The sequence below is a fragment of the Rousettus aegyptiacus genome, unplaced genomic scaffold, assembly GCF_014176215.1.
Source record: "Rousettus aegyptiacus isolate mRouAeg1 unplaced genomic scaffold, mRouAeg1.p scaffold_m13_p_1, whole genome shotgun sequence".
NCBI classification, from domain to species: domain Eukaryota; kingdom Metazoa; phylum Chordata; class Mammalia; order Chiroptera; family Pteropodidae; genus Rousettus; species Rousettus aegyptiacus.
The window spans coordinates 117,560,063-117,579,533 of NW_023416284.1; the positions used below are offsets into that span (position 1 = coordinate 117,560,063).

The 19,471-nt window shown below is 33.4% G+C and overlaps 1 protein-coding gene across 2 annotated transcripts in view; it reads right to left on the reverse strand.

Annotated features, from left to right (window-relative positions):
* COL9A1 (collagen type IX alpha 1 chain) overlaps positions 1-19,471 on the reverse strand; it is an 83,648-nt gene that overhangs the window by 38,544 nt on the left and 25,633 nt on the right. For both annotated transcript variants that reach the window (XM_036219137.1, XM_036219140.1), the window contains 10 exons: positions 16,565-16,618; positions 16,268-16,303; positions 14,336-14,359; positions 13,919-13,972; positions 12,567-12,620; positions 11,904-11,936; positions 11,123-11,179; positions 9,654-9,707; positions 5,257-5,310; positions 2,491-2,544 (listed from right to left, as the gene is read on the reverse strand). In XM_036219137.1, the coding sequence (XP_036075030.1) occupies positions 2,491-2,544; positions 5,257-5,310; positions 9,654-9,707; positions 11,123-11,179; positions 11,904-11,936; positions 12,567-12,620; positions 13,919-13,972; positions 14,336-14,359; positions 16,268-16,303; positions 16,565-16,618 (474 nt within the window). The remainder of the gene's footprint in view (positions 1-2,490; positions 2,545-5,256; positions 5,311-9,653; positions 9,708-11,122; positions 11,180-11,903; positions 11,937-12,566; positions 12,621-13,918; positions 13,973-14,335; positions 14,360-16,267; positions 16,304-16,564; positions 16,619-19,471) is intronic.

The window sequence follows — 19,471 nt, forward strand, 5'->3', positions numbered from 1 at the left end:
CTGGGACTTTCCATTTCTACCAAGAATCAGAGTAAGAAATCCAGCCATGTGATTTGGAAGGACGAATTGTAACAAGAATTTGAGCATCCCCTCTTCCAACCTGAATAGATGTTAAGTTCCGTTTGCATACAGTAGTTGATCTATTCTCTTAAAAACAAATTTACCCTGCCAAGTGATGACAGCATAAGAACTACGAAGTTTTATAAATCTAATTATCTTGAAATTATCTTTAACTTGGTTATATATATTGTACATATCCCCCTCATTTTCATTATAAAATTAAAATATGATTTTGAAACAAAATTATGGGATTTTTTTAGTGTTCTCTACATATGCTACATGACAAAATACAACCCACTTCTTTAAATCTTTTTCTCTTCAACTAAATGAATGAGAAGGCAGAAGGGTAACTGAAGCGAGCAGGCCATCTCCTAAAGAACAGGGTTGAGATGGGGGAGACAATAAAATAAATGGTAAACAGTCAAAAGAATATCGGATAGATGTCAGGCCAAGAAAACCAGATGGACAGTGTCTGTGGTAAGAATTAAAAATTAGAAAATCTTTGATAGGAGGTTCAGACACAGGTAGAATCAAAGACAGAACACAACTGAAGCAGAGGTACCACAGAGCCTTGAAATTCTTTGATCCCTAAACACTAGAACAGAGCAGAAGGCATTCCACATTCACCAGGGAAGAAGAGGTTTGGAAGACCTAAAAAAGACCTTGAATTCATCATTCACCGTGAGCTGTGAGAGCGGCACCCAGCCTTTGCATTATAGAAACAGCTTTGATGTACTCGCCCTCTCTCTCTCTCTTATTGCTGTTCAGCAGGAGCTCAGATTCAAACTGCTGTTACTAGGTAACCACTCCATGGGTCTGAGTTCATGAGAAGAGCTTTTATTATTATTATTATTAAAAGCAATTTGACAGAAATCAAAGGAAATGAGAAATTTTGAAAAATACCAAGTAGAAAAATACCTCGAGTCAAGAGCATCTCAAGAACAGTAATGGTTTCAAACTGAGAGGTCATATATATTAGGAGATGATTTAAACCCAGAAAAATAAAAGGCCTAGGTGTCTGCAACTTCAAAATGAATGGGATCCGTTATTTAATAACAGAAGAGTTACATAAAAAATGTTACTTAAGAAAAGATAAATATAAAAATATAAACATATTTTTAAAGTACAGTGTTTTTAGAAAAGAAATATTCCAGAGGAAATGTAAGGAGAAAGCAGGCAGAAAATGAGAATTCCTAGAAGAGACAAAGAAAGAGGCTTAAAAAATGAAATTGAAGAAATTATTCATAAAATCTTTTAAGTCACAAAAATGTGCATCTCTTTAAAAAATATTTAATTTTTATTTACTGAGCACCTACAATGTGCAAGTTACTCTTATTTAGTCGTTAATAAAAGGCTCTGTGCTTCTGCATGGAATGACACAAATTAGCCATAAACCTTTTAAAGAAAATGAGATGAGAATCAGAAGTGATGATGGATAAAAGTGTCTTTTTTTTTTTTCTGGTACCTGCAAATTGGATTTCCTAACATATTTTCTAAGAAGTGGTAACCATTTTCTTAAAATCTGCTGGAGAAGCTTGACACACCCCTTTATACAGCACATGCACATACAGAGCAAACAAACAAACAAACAAACAAACCATTCCTGAGCACATCAAGAACCTTCAGGTTTCCATTGTTTTTGCTTATGATACTCACTCAGGCAAGCATTCCCTGGTCTCCATCCTCTGCCAATGGCAATGCCTCATCCTTCTAGGCCTGACATTCTCCTGATGCCACCTCCTTCGTGATCCCTCCCAGTTCCCTCATCAAGGTTAGCCACATAGTCTTCACTCTCTCATACCACTTTCCCTCAAATGTATGTCTCTCTCATTTTCATTGTAATTAACTATCTGTTTTCTTCCAATACATAACAAACTTGCTCAAGTCCTTATTCCTCTTTGAATCTCCCCAACATCTTGCAAAGTGTCTTGCTATGGAAATGCTAGGAGACTCTGGTGTCTGAGACCAGGTGAAGAACAGGTTAGTGAACTCTGACCAAAAGTGTATGGTCCCTACTGAGGGCAGAGCTCAGTGATTAGTTTGACAGGAGAGCCACTAATGCCCCTAGTGTCCTTGCCGGTGTCCTGCCCTCTCTCATCCCTTTCTGTCATAGTCTATCTTAACCTCGCTCTCCAGGTACCACATCAGTGCTATTGGTATAAACTATGGATAATGATAAAGTGATAAAAAAAAAAAAGCCCAGCTTATTCCTATGTATCTATTTAAAATATGTAATACATGACAAGTATCGTGTATAATACTCATATGTATCATCTATGTTTATAATAGAAATGCAAGAACCTAACCAAAATTTCAACAAAGCACCAAATAAAGAGTAAAAAGTGATGTTGCTGAAGATAAGATATTTTTAAATGGAGAAAAATTTAAACATTAACACATTTTGATATTATGTTATTATGATCATCTTACTTTTTCCCCTTTGGCCCCAGCTATACCAGTGATGCCTCTCAATCCTTGAGCTCCCTGGAAACGTAAAAAAGAAAAGTAAATTATTATAATTGAAGCACACATTTATTTACCTCATCACGAAAATTGATCCAGAAAAAGAAGTTATCATAACCAAATGTAACACTAAGAAACAGTGCCGTTATATAGATGAACATTTTTAGTTTAGGGGGAAAAATTCAAGGAGAATTCTTCTGATGGGTAACCCTTTTCTAAAATTCTGAAAATTTATACAAACATGGAGTTGGAACAATTACTGACAACAAAAAAAGTAAATATCATTAGCATAAGAGAATTATGGCAATGTATTTGACTTATCTTTTAACCCATATACAGAATATACTGCCATTTCCACCTCCTTCATGGTTTGTAACTTGATTACATGTAACACGGTTGTGATTTTAGATCATGAAATAATTTTTCATCCCCAACATAGGCCGTTAAAAGCTATTAGGTTCCCAGGCTAACTGACAAAACTTATGACCCATAAATGGAGCAAGAGTCTTCATTAACCACTTGTAGTCACTAATCATTACATTATTTCTATAATAAAGGCATTCCGACCTCCAGCTAGGGGCAACACCCCATCTCAGGCATGGAAGTGGTTAATCGTAAAAATGAGGATGTGGGGGTGATTTCTTGTACCCCTCTCAATACTGAAATGTTCATGTTCTTGACTCTGGCCGCAGAGTAGCAGGGCTCCAACAACAGATCCTGCACAGCGGTCCCCAACCTTTCTTGAACCTGGTACTGGTGCTCCTATGAGAATCTAATGCCTGATGATCCAAGGTAGAGCTGAGGGCCTAGGCAATGCTAGCTCTAAGGAGTGCCTGCAAATACAGATGAAGCTTCGCTCCCTTGCTGGCTGCCTATCTCCTGCTGTGTAGCTCAGTTCCTAACAGGCCATGGACCATATAGGTCCACAGCCTGGGGGCTGGGGACCCTACTGTAAAGGATGAGCCTAAGAGCTCCCTTGGGAACCACAGTGGATGACGCTCTATCGGGAAAGTGAGGTAGCTACTTCTGAACAACTTGCTAACTGTCCACTGCAGCTAGCTTAAGACAAAGTAACTGTAGGCCAGTTTTTTCCTTTGTGTTGTCACTTGGAGAAAATGTGGCAATTCCATGGCCAACTATGCATCCAGGTCAGTCACAAATTCCGTGTAGATCATTTGAGAATGACGTGAGAAACAAATGTCCAGGATGATCCAGTTTAGGAAATCCACTTAGGATATACTTTAAATTGAAGTATGCCTATGACTCCAATATCAGCTTAAAACTGCTTTTTTGAAGGTAATGCTACAAAAATGAATTCCAAAAATATTTGATTCATAGTAGCGACATGAGAATGCCACATATCGTCTCTCGAGGTGACTACTTTGAAGGGCAGAGCTTGTGTATAAATGTTCCCAAAAGTATTTTTAAAAAAAGAAATCTGTGATTATATAGATTCACATTTAAAAAGTAAAAATCTGTGAATCTTACAGAAACAGTTTGGCATATTCACTCCCAAACACCAGAAGGTTAGCAAGCACTAACAATATTTCCCAATGGACTACCCGAGTCATGTAGCAATCTACAGAGATCCTTAATCCATGAAAACACTTTTTTAAATGCTGCTTGCAAAATCCTTTAGAAATGGCTTTAAAAATAACTTTTTAAGTTCCTACCAGATTTTCATTAAAAAAAAAAAAGAAAAAAAAGCATACATCTCTTACACTAGCTCTATCTCCCACCTGCCAAACAGTTTATCTCCTTATTGTTTCGTATCAAAGGCTCTGGGAAGGGAAGTTTCTGGAACACTTTGGACTCCTACAGATTCTCTTAAAGTTTTCATGTGGCTTAAAAGCCGAGGCCGTTTCTTACGGATTCTCAGCAGTGTTTCCTTTAGCTTGATTTCCCATAAGCTCTCTGAACCCTTTATAAAAGGCCAGTTGTGCAGAGAGAGCAGAGCAGGCGAAGGAAGGGTAGCCCTATGTTTATCTTCTCTAACTCTAGTTTCTCTGAACGAGACCCAAGCTTGTTTTTTACACAATCCATGCCTTGGCTAGCTGCAATGTTCAATGACTATTCTGAAATTATTATTTTCATAATTGTTATTACTCATTGTAACAAGAAAAAAAAGTGTAACATTCCACTTTGGTATGCAAAAGTAATGAAAATTCTGATTTAACAAACATTTTAAATTGAAGTATGCCTATGACTCCAATTATCTCACTGTGCATATTATTGTAACAATGTGCCAAAGCACAAGGGATCGACTTTTTATTAAAAGACATGATTTTGAGCAATTAAGAATGTTCTAATTATAATGATTACATGCTGGCATAAGCTACATTAAATCCAGTAGATGATATACCTGCTGCATATTCAGGATACACAAAATTTTCTCATTATATCACATGATAGTAACACAGAACATAAAAAAATATATATCATCCTCTTGTGTTCAATATTTTCTTTCATATTGCCTAGTGTTGAAATCTAGTAAATGAATGTATGTAATTTTAAGTAGAATTTTTCTGTTAAAACAGTGCTTGAATGTACAATGGGGGCCCCTTCCCATTTTGAAAAAAATGATAATCTTCTAATGCTGCCTTGGTGGAAAAATAGAGAATATTGTGTTAATATAATATTGTTAATCCAAATTCTAAACAGAAAATATTCCAAATGGAATGAAGAAAAGAATATGTGTATATCTAGTTAAATGTATTTTTTAAAATACTTTACTGGAGGTCCCTGAGCTCCAACTTCTCCTGGTTCCCCCTGGTCACCTTCTTCACCCTAAAAAGCAACAGAAAGCACACCAAGTATTATTCTAGCAAATGAACATAGAAGTAGACTCAGTTGAAACCAGCATATTCTAAATTCACTTGGCATCCCCTGAATTATTCTAATATACTATAAAAAGTTATTTCCATGAAAATCCATATTAGTTGTAGAACATTCAGAAAATAGAGACATATACGTATAAAGTCGCCCAAAATTCACCTTTCGATTATAAATACCAATAACATTTTTTAATAAGAAAATTTTTCTCATGTATGAATCTTTTTTTTATTAGTTTCAAATACACAGTACATTGGCTAGGCATTTGCACAGTTTATGAAACAATCCCCATGATTACTCAATCTTCTCTCTGGCTCTCCACCTCTCCATTACATTAGTGCTGACTGCATTCCCTATGCCATGATCCCCACCTCTGTGACCTTCTATCAATTACTTATTTGTATTTCTTTAAACCTTTACACCTTTCTCCCAGCCCTCACACCCCGCCCACCGCCATCACCCAATTGTCCCAATTGTGAGTCTGTCTTCGATTTCTTTATTCTTTTTGTTCCTTAATTTCTGCATATTAGTGAAAGCCTATGACTGAATACCAGTAACGTTTTAGATGTTTCTCTAAAAACAGGGGTGGAAGGGATGGGGGGAGGAGCAGGGGAAAACAAGTATGCATTCAGGTTCCAAATGTGTGTGTAGCAAGGGGTTATTAGGAAAATATGATCATACTATACAATTTTTCCATAAATTATAATATTATTTAATCATGATTTTTATTTTTAACTTTTCTTATAACTTTTGTACCATATGCAAATTTTTAAATGGATTTAAATCAGTCTTTCTTTCCATGGTTTATACCTTTGATGTCATTCATAGAAAAGTTTTCTCTGCCCCAAGATATCAATATTTTTCCACATTTTACTTGTGGAAATATTAAAATTTAATTTTATAAATAGAAATCTTTATCAGTAATTTATTTTGATGTAAAATATAAGATATTAATCTCTTTTTCTTTTTTCCTGGTAATTGGCCACTTGCTCCAATATCACATATTGAATAGTAGATTTTCCCCACGTCGGTTGGGGAATTCATCTTTAACATATACTAATTGTTAAACATACTTTTTCTAGACCTCCTATTCTACTCTACTGATCTGCTGTATGATGTTACCAATACCACATTTTAATTATTGAAGTTTTATAAAATATCTTAATCTCAGATAGAAAGAATTCCTTTACCTTTATTTTTCATTTACAATTACTCTTAAATTTCAGTTTTTCTAAATGTTTACTCTTTCAGATGAACTTAAGGATTGTTGGCCAGATCTTCACAAAAATACTAGCTTTGTAATTAGACTGAATTAAATTAATAGATTAATATGTAGAGAATTAGAATCTTTATAATACTGAATTTTTTCATCTTGGAATTCGGTTTATCTTCCTATTTAGTCAATTTTTTTTATTTTCCTTTTCATCAATAAAGTTTCATTTTTTTCTTCATCTTAGTGTTAAATATTTCTTACATTTTTTCTAAGGTATTGTGACTAGTAGCTATTGCCAATGGAATCTTCTATTACATTTTCGAAATAATTATTGTTTTGACTTTTTGATATTAGTTTTACAACCTCTTATGCACTTTTAAATGTTAATATAGTCCAAAAGGAAATTCAACTGCTCTTTTTTTATAGAAAAAAAATTTTGCATTGATTCTGAAAAAAAAAAAAAATTATTTTCCTTCTGACAAGGATTTTACTTTTTACAATAGATACACTTCCCTACAGTTCTGTGATAATAGGAATCTTAAATTATGGAGTTAATTATGAGAAAAATTCTTCATTTTTAATAGTATGTAAAAGTGTTAAAGAAAAATCTGTTTCTATTGTTTATTTCATGTTTTGATTCACAATATTCTTGCTGCTCCACAGACTATATACCATGTATTTAGAGATTCTCTCTCTCTCTCTCTCTCTCTCTCTCACACACACACACACACACACACACACAGATACAGAAAATTTAACAAAAGTGTTAATATAGAATATTAGATGTAAAATATAAAGTATAATAAGTCTCTTTCTTTCTTTGAGCATATGACACAAAGAACTGTTATACCTAAATAATTTATACTTGATTTCTGAGTGAATTATGAGAGTCTTAGATAGTGGTTTTAGTGTCATAATTATATTCAGATTATATTCCATAAGAACATATGATTGACAGTAAAGAGAGGTAGTCCCAATGGGAAAGCTGGTGAATTAGCTAGTTCATGGAGTGGATAATCAACAGATGTGTGTAATTAAATGCTACTTATATTTCCCTACCTAATTACAAAAACAAAAGTGATTGATACGTTCACCATAAATTTTCATTAGCAGAGTTTGGGATATTGATAAACCTGAGAGTAATGTGTTGATTTAAATATTTCACCAGTAGGTGACCAGCACACAACTAATCAATACCATGAAGTTAAATAACAAATTTAGAAGTAGCAATTTATCATTTTACCAAAAAAGTTTTGACTATTCATTCCTATATGCACAATCAATTTTAAAAATACTAATTTATTGAGCAAATTCAAGGCAGAATTGTGAATTTGAATGTAAACTTCAGTCCCCTACTCTCTTAATTCTTCATCATTCTACTTTCAATTTTATAGTTCAATGCATCTATTAGCCCTTTCAAAGTTTATTGTTCAATAAGCTATCGTCATCCTATTTTCACACCTCAATTTTCAAAGACACCACTGAAAGTTTTAAGTGACACAAACATGTGAAATAAATTAAAGGAGTTTTCAGTAATCTGCAATGGAAATTTAAGCCAATTACCTTACATACCAAAACAATTTGCAGGTTCCTCATTAAAGGCCAAACCAAATTTGAGAGTCCAGATAATTAACCTACATAGGTATCAAAAATACTGAGTTCCTGGAGAGAGTGGAGAGATATTCTAATTGGCAGCTTCATCACCAGATCCCATGGGATGGGAGAGTAGAAGTTACCCAAAGAAAAGGGATCACCAAAAGAAGAAGGAAGGGGTGCATGGCATCGAAAATAACAGAAGTCTAAATCTCCTTTACTACAGGTATTACCTCGTGAATATCTTTTGGTGCAATTTAATATTCTTATATACCTATTTTTGTGATAAAATAATATTCTATTATATGAATATGTCACACTTACTTTAGCCAGTCTCCTGTGATTGGAAATATTTTTTTTTCATTTCTGTGTTCCTTCACTTAGAATAAACACTGGCACCCAGCAGGTACTTAATAAATATTTCTTGAATTTTTAAAATTGTAAATTTTAAGATTCAATAGAGGAATAGATATGCAGAAAAATTTCAAAACTACTCAACTTTTTTCTGTTTTCTGTAATTAGACCTTAAGAACCCAACTGTTATATTCCAGATAAATAAAATGCCTTAATTAAATAACAAATTTAGAAGCCTAAGTAATAAAATAAAACTTTAAAAATAAATGTTAAAACTATAATAAGATTAAAGAAATTAGTTTATTTATCCTAATTGCCTGAGGTTGTGCAGTAGACTAATTTTTATTAAGGAGTTTGAGGGTATTAATACCTGAAGATATTAATAAATTGCCACTACCCAATAAAGGTGCAGAAGGACATAGTCAACAAAATCTAGAGGACCTGCATTAATAGGAATAGTCTGACTCTGGAAAATACTATAGAATTAACAGGGACAAAAATTCTACTCTACAGTAGAATTCTTAGACACTTAAAGGAGATTACACTAATAGATGAAAAAAGGGCAAGTAAGCCATTTTGCTGTAAATTTCAGCCTTGGTTTTCTTCAGGATATGCCAGCCTCAATGCAAGTTGTGCCATGAATTTCATATTTCTATCCATACCATAGCATAAGACTAAACTTCCAGATTAGTCAAATCTAAGTTATATTGAAATAAAGTCAGAAATAGACAAATAAATTATTTCAGAGCTTAAGATGAAAAACTATCAGCCAATTGCCAACTTCTCTTTCTGCTAGTAACACTTGTCATAAAATTTTTAGTAGAATAAAAAAATGAATAATGTTTGACTATCAAAAACATGAAGGAAAAAAGCTGAGTGTGCCTGACTTGAAAGAGAAAGCAAGGGGTAGCAGTACAGAAAAGAATAAAAATGTATGGTGCTTTCTTTATTTTTTATAACTGAACATTAGAATATTATGCTTAGTCAGATTATTGATGCATCTACTGAGAACTTGTCTATCATCATTTGAAAAGGAAGGGTAAAATATCATGTTTGATTACTTCTTATCATTCCTTATAATAAAAATGATCACTATCTTGTAATCACAATTTACCCACTAAATACTCATTTTTCTTACCTTGTGACCTTGTCTTCCAGGTTCACCAATTTCTCCTTTAGCCCCTTTATGACCCTATCAAACACAAAAATAAATAAATAAATATATACACAGAAATGAACAAATAAAATACAGTTTTATTCGATTTGACCCAGAAAGTGTGAGAAGTAGTCAGAAGTCTCATAAAACGATCTTGCTTTCCCAAATCTGTGACAAAGTACTGCTGAGAAAAAGGTTGCGTAACTACTTTAAATGACCTTAATAACTCCACGTGTATTATGTGACTGCCATATTAGTTTTAGTTAATACAAACATGCTGTTCTATCATAACAAACCTTCGTTCCCTGGTTTAGCAACATGATATATTGCATACTGGTCCCTAGATCCCTCCATCCCAAACAACTTCTTTTCCAGTAACTTACTTTCTGGATGTGACAGCCCTGGCTCAAATCTACTGTTATCCTCTGCTCTCTGAAAACCCTTCTTGCCTCCTCTATACCCATCTTCCTTCCTGGAGCTGAAAGAAGGTCTGGAATAAGAAGTGAACGTCTACAGATGCACAACTTTCTGACTCTTCTTGTTACCCTATCTTAAATGCAAAAGTAAATCTCTAAAGAGCAGTCAGTGAAGGCTGCATAGCATGAGAAAAGATCCCTATCTTTTCTTGTCAGGTCACCTGTTGTAAGCATATGCGTACTTTGGACACTAAAATGAGGCAAATATGAAAGAACATTCCAAACATCAGTGCATTCACTCTAAGAGCCATTCTTGTGCCAAGAATGCAAGTCTTTATGAAAAATAAGACACCAGTCCAGGCATAAATCTTCTGCAGTTGTGGGAATCTGTCAAAACTAAACTTAGAGAAAACCAAAAATGAAAAACTAGTGCCTTGGGGCCTTTCAGATCATAACAGAACTTCGTTGGTCTGGGATTTTTCAAAATCACTTCAGACTCACAGATTAGAGAGAGAGAGAGCGCCATTTAGCTCCAGTATTTGTTTTTTGTTTTTGTTTTGTTTTATGGGAAATTTGAAGTGATTATGATGGCAGAGAGAGAGAAAAATGCTTTGGGAAAGTCTCTCTTTTTGTCTATATTGTAGTTTTCCATTTTTTTTTTTTAACAAAAATAGTTTCAAATATATTATATGCAGAATTGCCCCTCTCCTTCATAGGAGGCAAACTTTTGAAACTTAATTTGGTGTTCTAAATTCTCTCAGTTCAAAACATTCTATTGATATTTCTTCCCTGAACAACAAAAGCACCGTGTAATCAAATATCTGCGACTCGGGTAGGAAGGTCTGTCAGGGGCACCAGCAGGAACTTCTAGGACTGAATAAGGACCACAGATTAAACCACAAAATAAGCAAACACAGACTTGCCTAATCCATCAAGTAAGGTCTCTGCACCAGGAAGGCCAGTGCTTAACAGAAAGGCTATGTTTTTTCTATGGATAACATTCTTGAAAATAAAATACTGAAATTATCCTCCTACCCTCATGCCTGGTAGGCCTGGATATCCTGAGCGACCAGGTGGACAGGAATTGGGACACTGCCAAAGATAGAGACAGAGAGTATATAAACCAGAGCCTCCACTTTATGAAAAATGATGTATTTTTACAAATTCCAGCTACAGAACCCCAATGCAATTATATTCACTAAATAACTCAGAATAAACCTTTCCATTTTTATTATTTCATTTTTAAACAGAAAACTACAGACAATATATCTAACCTTTTCCCCATGTATCCACCATCCAAATTTAATAAATGCTAATATTTTCCTATACTTATTTCAGATTTAATTTATTGAAAAAATAAAATGTTTTCAGGTAACCCACTATACCACAACCTGATCATTTTTCCCTCACCCTTCCACTGGACTCCCTCTGTCCTGAGGTTCACATTCTTTCATCGAATGGGTCAAAATTGCTTTTAATGTAGTTTACCAACATCATTTGAATATTAATTTATAAGTAAAACGAGTCTCAGAAAGTTATTTGGCTTTTACCTTTTAAAATTGGGGTGCTCTGGTATAAAATACATCTTAGTTATAAATAAGATTATGGAAAAATAAAGATATTTCTATAATGAAAAATGGTTACAGTCTGAGCATTTAAAAGCCACCAGTTCACTAGTGCCATAGATTGCTCTGCCATCTGAGTAAAGTAAAATACAGAAATACAACATATTCCAGCAAGATAATTTTAAAGAGAATTCATCTCTTTACATGATCTTTGATTTAAAATTGTATCTTGTTGAAGGAAAACATCTTACCAATGGATCTCCATCATGAAAGCCAATCGTTCCCTAAAGTAGGAAAATATTAAAGTTAAGAATATAGTTAAATATTTAAGTCAAACCTACAAATAACAGAATGTTCATTGGACAAAAAAAATATAATAAATATATTTGTTCAATAAAATATAAGGAACAAAGCAGCATATAATATGCTAATATTCTAAAAACTTGGCTCATGGGTATATTTTCTTTGCAGCAGATTTTGTTAGAGGATTAAAGAGAGACGAAATGAGAGACAACAGAAAATATAGGGAACTCTGAATCATAAATTAAAAATATGGATTATCTCCTACTTAAACTCCTATTTTGTAATTTCTTACTGTGTAAATCCTTTGTAAAAACTAGTTCATTTAGAATGTTCCTTTTATATATCCAAGTTTTGAGAAATCACAAGCATCAAAGGATTCAAAATAATGAGTAAGCCATTCCCTTTGAAAAATGCCTTTTAAGTTACTATGATTCCCCTGCTCTTCTAACCTAAAAAGACCCATGTTCTGAATAGGTGAAAAAAAAAAAAAAAAAAGTAGCTATTTTGGAATTTTAGGATAACTCGATTAACAGATATTTGCTTTTTTGGTTCTGAAATTTCTTTAATCCTGACTCTCAGATGTTGAGAAATTCAAGCTGCAAATAACTTACACTGGGTCCCGGGGGGCCAGGGGGGCCAGGTGGTCCTCTTCTCCCAGGGTCACCCTAAATTATTTGAAAATTGTGACACAATGGTTATACACATGTCAAAACACAGTGTATAAAACTGGTGAGGCATGAGAGAATAATATTACTAAGATCCCCTACAGAGCTCAGCCATGCATAGACCTGCCACCAAAATCAATGGGTGGCCCATAATCCAGTTAGCTCCACAAAACCAGAAGAATAAAAATGTTCCAATCTCACCAAAATAATTAAACAAAGCAGAGGGAGACTAAGGAAAAAAAGCTAAGCCAGTTCTCTATAGAATGATCACTTTGTCTATCCTGAAAACGAACCATAAACACGACATATATTTCTAGTTGATTTACAGAGGAACTGGACAGTCAATACTGCTAGTGCTATCTATGTACTGGTAGCAAAAGAAGGCTTGCACCCAGCCTGAAGCTGTGAAATGAAAGGTTAACCCCTGCAGTGCCAGACTCTCCTTGGTTCTAGTCACCCACAAGCTATCACTTGGTCTGTCACTTCACTCTCTTTCAGTTAAGACAGAAGATTAAAGATGGCTTAATTCAAGTAAGCCATTCAAATGAAAATAGATTCGAATTAGTCTTAATATCCAGAGTTTCCTCGTGGCATATGTTTTCCTTCTTAAGGTTCTACCATTAGAAATCAAAAGCATCTTAGATTTAATTTTATAATCATTCATATTCATTCATTTGTTAAGTAAATAAATTTTTCAAATAGTTAAGCACATATAGAAAAGTGAAAAAAAGTATATAATATGTGGCTGTACTCCCAATGAGTTTACAAATTATCTATCCTTCACATAACATCACTACTTCAACATTTTTGATTTATTGAATATTAACATCAAGTACTTATTACCAGCAATTTCTTCTATAAGGTTCAGCTCTTTATTGCCTAAAGTTAAATTACATTGGTTAGATTATAATGTAAAGATCCTAACATAAATACACATGGTAAAAATTTTAGGCTACAGACTTCTCATTCTATTCAGAGAGTCTAATACAAAAGACACTGGATCCTTACTCTGGCTGAGTCTATAAAATGGAGATGACACTACCTGACTTGATTACTAATTCTAGAAGCTGGGAAGGAAATGTTAGCTGAAAACTTTGGGAAAAAAATTAAAATAACTTTGCAAAAACAAGCTAGCATTATTATCCCTGGTTCCCATCAGTATTATGGACTGGAATCAAATTCATTAGCCATTATTTAGATTTGCAGGGAAAAAACATATTGTTAGAGAAATTTGCCTTTCCTAATAATGTTGTCTTTTAAATCAGCAAATGTCTGTCAAAAGGTGCTGTGGTACTCACAATTGGTCCAACACGGCCAAGCTCTCCAGGAAGACCTGCTGCCCCAGGAGGACCCTGAAGTCAACACATTAAAAGGACATGGTGATTTGTGAATGTTTTTAAAATCTATCACAAATTATATCCAATAGGATAAACGCCCAACTTAAAATTATGTATCTTTACTAGTTTTGGTTTCCAGTGAGACAATAACTCATTTGAACAAATTTTAGCTACTTAAAATAGAATGAAAATTTCTCAAGTTTATAAATTACTTTGTTTAGCATAATAGGGGCTCTGTCACAGTAGCCATCTAAGAGCATGTAAGTAGGATACCATAAACACCACTAAGTAGAGTGTTAGTTGGAGAGTAATGTTGGGATCTGAGAAATAGGCCATTTTTGTAGACTATATAAAAATAAACCAAGAGATGATACTCACAGGGGGTCCAGGAATACCACGGCCCTAAAAGATTGAAATAAAAATTATTATGACATGATGTATATTTGGTATAAATACAGACACAGGCCTAACTCAGTTCAAAAATAAACTATAAACGCTATCACTAAATATATACATGTTCCTCATTCTAAAGAAAGCACTGGGCAAAGAAAAGCAAACATGGCTCTACTTCTAAAGGAAGCAGAAGTTGTGTCAGCTCCTCAGACATTCCTTTGATGTCTAAGCTAACCAGTAATATTTTTTCCAAACTTTTTCTTAGAGAAAATCAAAGTAAACAAGTCATCCACTTTTGCCCTAAGGAGAACTCACCATTACTCACAAAGAGATACGTCACAGCCTAACAGTTTAAAGAGTTTTCATTTTCATGTTTTATTAGAAACCTATATTATAGCAGTATGGTGAACTGATTTACAATTTATATGATGTTGGGATGTTCCCCAAAACAAATATTAAACGTAAAGAGGCAGGGAAGAAGAAGGAGTCTGATATGCATTCTCTTTTACACCAAATCCAGTAGATATTAAAAACAAAATGGTGTCATCTCTGAAACAACTTATGATGGGATCCTAATTTAATATGCTGAATTTGATTTTAAAACTAGTCATTTGATCTCTCTCTCCTTTATACTTTATATCTCTTTAGCAACATCGAACTGTGTATAATTAAGGATTGAAACCACATTATACTCATCCTCCTAGCCTCAGTTCCTAACAAGGACCTTATATGTAATAAACCCCAACTGTATGCTTGTTGAATTTAATAAAACAATATCAACTGCCTAGAATCTCTTATTCTCTCTCTTTGCTTTCCAGGTTCAGTCCCGCCCCCCCCCCCCCCCCTTGAGGTTCTTCATTACTCTTTTCCCTCCTACATTGGCTTTAACAAGTTTTATTCACAGCTATTTCTGATTGCATATTCATGTCAGCTTTCATTCTAGGCTTTCTTTTGTAAAATAGCCATATAAAGCATCCAATGGAATCAATATACACCTTCTGATAATGATATTATTATTTATAATTATTTAGGCAGCCAAGACAAGCAATAATTTGATACGGGTACTGCGTTTTAATAAGTGGGACTTTTCCAAGGCATTCTTTGAAAAATTACACCTACTCAAACATTTTAATATGTGATCAATTTGGGAAATAAGTGTTATGCTTGAAAACACCAAAGTAATCAATAAGTTATTTCATTATCAGAGGCTAGATGTTTGATAAATTTCACTGCATCTTTTTAAAGCCATCTCTATAAGATGTTGAGCTCTGATTTGAAAAAAATATGGAAGAAAGGCCAGCAAGCTATTCACTTCTGAAAATAGGCTTTAATGGAAAAGTTGACAGTCATTGAAATATGGCAAAGAAAACAGTGCAAATAGAAAACAAGATGGAAAATACAGATTAATGACAAAAACAAAAGAGGAATGAAGAGCAAAATAGAAAGGGAAAGCAGCCTGAGAATCTAGACTTCCTACAGATAGATAGAAATAATAAATCTGCCAGAATGTTAGGGTAGGAAAAGACTAGCCAGAGAATTAGGTGGTCAATAACATCTGATGCCTGATATTTCATTAGAGAGAAAACCAGTTTGCGAAGAACGTGATGTGATGCCATGAGCTAAACATCGAATACTTAGATTTGCTGCTTTTAGGCAAGGAATGTTTTCTATCAACTTGGATTGAGGGGGAAATGTCTCTTCGGAAATACTACCTGCAAACAGACATATGTATTTTACATTTACATTTAAATTTCTCTAAAATTTTTCTACTTATAGTCAGAATGCTTGCTATACAGATAAATCATAAACTTCTATGTGATGTATATTATGGACAAAACTGCATTTAGAAATTCCACAATGGCAGAATTTTACCCAAAGATAGGATATTTTCAATTCTGTCGCTTTACATTCACTTACTGGAAATCCACGAGATCCAGGCACACCAGGTTCTCCCTAAAAATAAAAATAACTTTATTGTACCTAGCTTTTTGTATCATAAATATGTAAATATACAAACTGGATAAATATTAAAATCATTAAAATACTCAATTTTTGTGTTTTTAATTTAGTTTAATTCAACTAAAACACAAATTTAGTTAAACAGTGTGTTTCATCTGCTCCATAATTAATGTTAGTTGATTTGCAAACACTATAATAAAATTATACTTCAGCATCTAATTAATACCAGCAATTAATACCACGTGGCGGACTTACTTTTTGTCCTCTTGGTCCAACAGAGCCAGGGGATCCATCAGGTCCTGTTAATCCCTAAAAAGAAAGATAATATTAGAACTATTGTAGCATCCTTAGGCAAACACTAAGTGGATAATTTCATTTTATTTATTAATTATGTACAGGATGGTTAGCTATGTATGATGCAAATATTTATAAAGAAATAACTTTCTATATTCTCACTCAAAGGTAATGTTTAACATACCATCATTTGGTTACTTTCTGTTGATAAATGATATCATATTCCTAACTTCCTACTAACTGCATTGTTTATCACAGGGTTCAATAATTTAGCCTTTTTTGTCATTGCTTTGAAATTATATTATAAAACAATTACAGCATTCTAATAGCTAAATCTGATAGGACGACAGGTCTTGGCTCTATCACTTACCCATGTTTACATACTTCCCTTATTTCATTTATAAAATAAAAATACTATACGTCTCTATAACTCTCTGATAATATCTCAAGAGTTAATAAAATGTTTCTTCAATAAGAATAAAAAATAATCAGTCTCATTATTGCCTTGCAGTCACCTAAAGCCCTCCAGCCATCTTCTAGCAAAGACAATTGCTTATTTAAGAACATTAACTTTTAAAGGTGAAACTTTTGAGAACATGCATATTTCTACATTATCTTCCTTAGTAAAAATAGCTCTAATTAAGTACATATTTTCATATATACCATTCCAGTTACTATAAAACACATTTGTAACTATTATATTTAATACTAAAGTAGTTATTAAAGGACATCTTCAAACATTCTCATTTTCCCTACCAGTACTTATTTTGTAATCATTCTCAATAGAAAATGTGTGTATACCTGAATCTTCTAATTCGGTGAAGATGCATGTTTTATATTTTTAATTTTTTATTTACTCTGACACTTTTAGATGTTGTCATTTATCATGTAATCTTGAAATTGTACCTTGCTAAAGATAAATATATGTATATCTGTATTATGTATGTATATGTACATGTACACATAATGCATGCATACATAAATATATTATAAAACCCATTATCAAGATTTTAAAAAAGACTCAAATGGTATTCATCAAGGGAAGGAGTTCTTGAAAATATGAAAACCCTACTTAAAAATTCATATTTAATCTATCATAGTTTGCAAAATTATCAATAAAGTACTTTCCTGTAATTTATATAAAAAACTAGTTCGCTGGCCAACATTTTTGCATTTCTCTTCATCAATTAATTTCCTACATTATAACCCCTTAGAGCAAATTTAAGAAAGTAAAAAAAAAAAAGGGAGCTCAAAATGTCAATTACTGGAAATTTACCAAAGAAGAAAGTTATTAAACACACAAACAAAAGAATTTTTGACAGACTGATTTTTCAGTCTCCCCAGTGTAATTGCGACACTGTAATTAAGGAACAAGCCCCAATATCTTAGTTGTTGATACCTATAAGTCATGGAACATTGGCTTTTGTATTTCACCAAACGAACCATATATCCAGGAACACTGTCTGGAAGCACATATGGCACATAGATTTTGTAAACCTCGGGGCATGTTTAACCAATGGAAACTCTAATTCCCACTTCATGTATATTTTCTCCAATACCAAGGCTGGTCAATTGCCATACCCGTAGCCCACTAACCATCTTCAATCTGTGACTGGAATAACTGACAAGGTTGTAAGACAGTGCCTACTATACATGGTAGAATTTGACCTGTATAATAATAAAGTAAAACCAAATGCATGATTGGATAACCTGGAGGCTACTTCCAGGTCACTTCCTATGTAGTACCTTCCATAGGACATGATAAAGTACATCTATCCCTAGGGAGTGATTCGAATTAAATTGAAAATACATTTTGGTGTCAGATGTCACAGTGAACTCTGTTATAAAATGGTTGTGTAGAAAAGCATAAATTCCATGAGGACAAGGGCCGCATGTCCATTCAATCCTAGAACATTGCCCCTGTCATCTAACATATACTCAATACCTGACTACGGAATAAAATTAATTTAGGTTAGTCTTTTTGGTGGAAGGATATTACACTTGTCCCTCCACATATCTTTATTTTTTATTTAAATCCCAGCTCTGTCACTTATGACCCGTGCAACCATTCTTAAGGTGCTTAACTGTGTAGTGTTCCAGCTTTCTAATTTGTAAAATAGGTGTAATAACAATATCTACCTCATATGGCAATTTTGAAGATTAAATGAGATATTACATACAAAGGGCTTACAACATTGCCTGGTAAAGTGGACCCTAAATAAACGTTATCTATTTTGATTATCTTCATTATTACATAGTCAGCACTATTCTAGATGCTGTGAAGAGTTAACATGAGGTATAAGACAGGTTTCCTGCCCTCTAGGAGCTTTCAACCTCATTCAGAAAGGGTTCTGCATATAAACAAACAAACAAAAAATCTAGAGCACTGTACTTCATGGACCCCTCACATGTCTACTACTTCCTCATGTTTTATTATTTCCACTTTCATTGAACTTGCAGAATAATTTCTTAATAACTCACTATCTTAATCATACATCTGCAACAGATTATTGTTGTATATATTCGAAGGATATTCTAATATTTTCCTGTAAAAAAGTGGTATGGTTTAACTACATTTAATTCTAATTCTTTTTCCTATCTTAGATTGATGCTATAAGAATAAGTAGAATATTATTTACTAAGCATGTGATAGCAAATAGTACCTATGAAAATGTCTCTCTATTGATATTATTGATGATAATAATACAGTTGTGCTTTGGGTGCAAAGTTATAACCAAGTTCTGATGTCTCTAATTTTACATGTGTATAAGGGGAAAGAACTTAAACTAAAGTCTTAGCAGGAAAAAGAAAGATTTTATTTACCTATTTTCTCCACATTCACATTTACACACACACAATTCCAATTTG